Source organism: Chaetura pelagica, unplaced genomic scaffold (genome assembly GCF_000747805.2).
Source record: "Chaetura pelagica isolate M959 unplaced genomic scaffold, ChaPel_1.0 scaffold46, whole genome shotgun sequence".
NCBI lineage: Eukaryota > Metazoa > Chordata > Aves > Apodiformes > Apodidae > Chaetura > Chaetura pelagica.
The window spans coordinates 3,225,307-3,226,096 of NW_009954102.1; the positions used below are offsets into that span (position 1 = coordinate 3,225,307).

The following is a 790-nucleotide window of genomic DNA, read 5'->3' on the forward strand; positions in this document are numbered from 1 at the left end:
AACCGCTCCGAGCATCTGTTGTTCCCGTGATCCCACTTGATGTTTCTGCTTCATATGAGTAAACGTATTTTCTGAGGTGTTTGAATCTTGTTGCATCTTCTGCAATTAGGAAAACAAGAGTACTTTAATGAGTTGGTAGAACCTTACAACAGACACCTAAAGTATAACTAAAATGAGTGCCACAGAAAAAGGAAGCGTAAGTTTTTGTGTCCACTGATCTGTTTGATGAGACCTGGCAATATGACCCCATCTGGCCTTCAAACATTGCCCCATTAAAGTTAATGACACAAATGGGAGAAAAACTGGAACATGGAACTGTTTTAAAAATTACCCTATTGCATCTAAATTAAGCCAATCAAATGGTAGTTTTCAAATTGGTAACAAAATAATTCGTTTCAGTTCAGATTTTTCTACCATTCAAATTCCAGGACTGATTTCTCTGTCACATGGCTTAGACTGAAAGCATGTAAGAAGCTACTGGCATCTTTCTGCCCCAGACTCTCCTGAAACACAATCTGTTCTAATTCACTTATTAGCTCAGCAAATTTTACTACAATAGACTCTTTTTAATGGACATAAACTGTAGTTACATGAAGAGCATCCAGAACATGGCAAAAGCACGAAGTTATGTGTAAGAATAAGACAGGGTGAAGTATTTGCAGAAGTGTTTCTCTTTTTTATCAAAGGAAGACTCAAAACCTAATGAGCTTCCTCAAAGGGATGAATTTCACCAGTGTTTAATCTCTCCCTGTTGCTTTCAGAGGCAATTAATCTGTAATTGTAAAGCCTA

At 37.2% G+C, this 790-nt stretch overlaps 1 protein-coding gene across 1 annotated transcript in view; it reads right to left on the bottom strand.

The window, feature by feature from the left end:
- The window catches only part of APOB (apolipoprotein B), a 36,016-nt gene that overhangs the window by 32,628 nt on the left and 2,598 nt on the right, over positions 1-790 (bottom strand). The window contains 1 exon segment of the mRNA XM_010002408.1: positions 3-99. Within this exon segment, the coding sequence (XP_010000710.1) occupies positions 3-99 (97 nt within the window).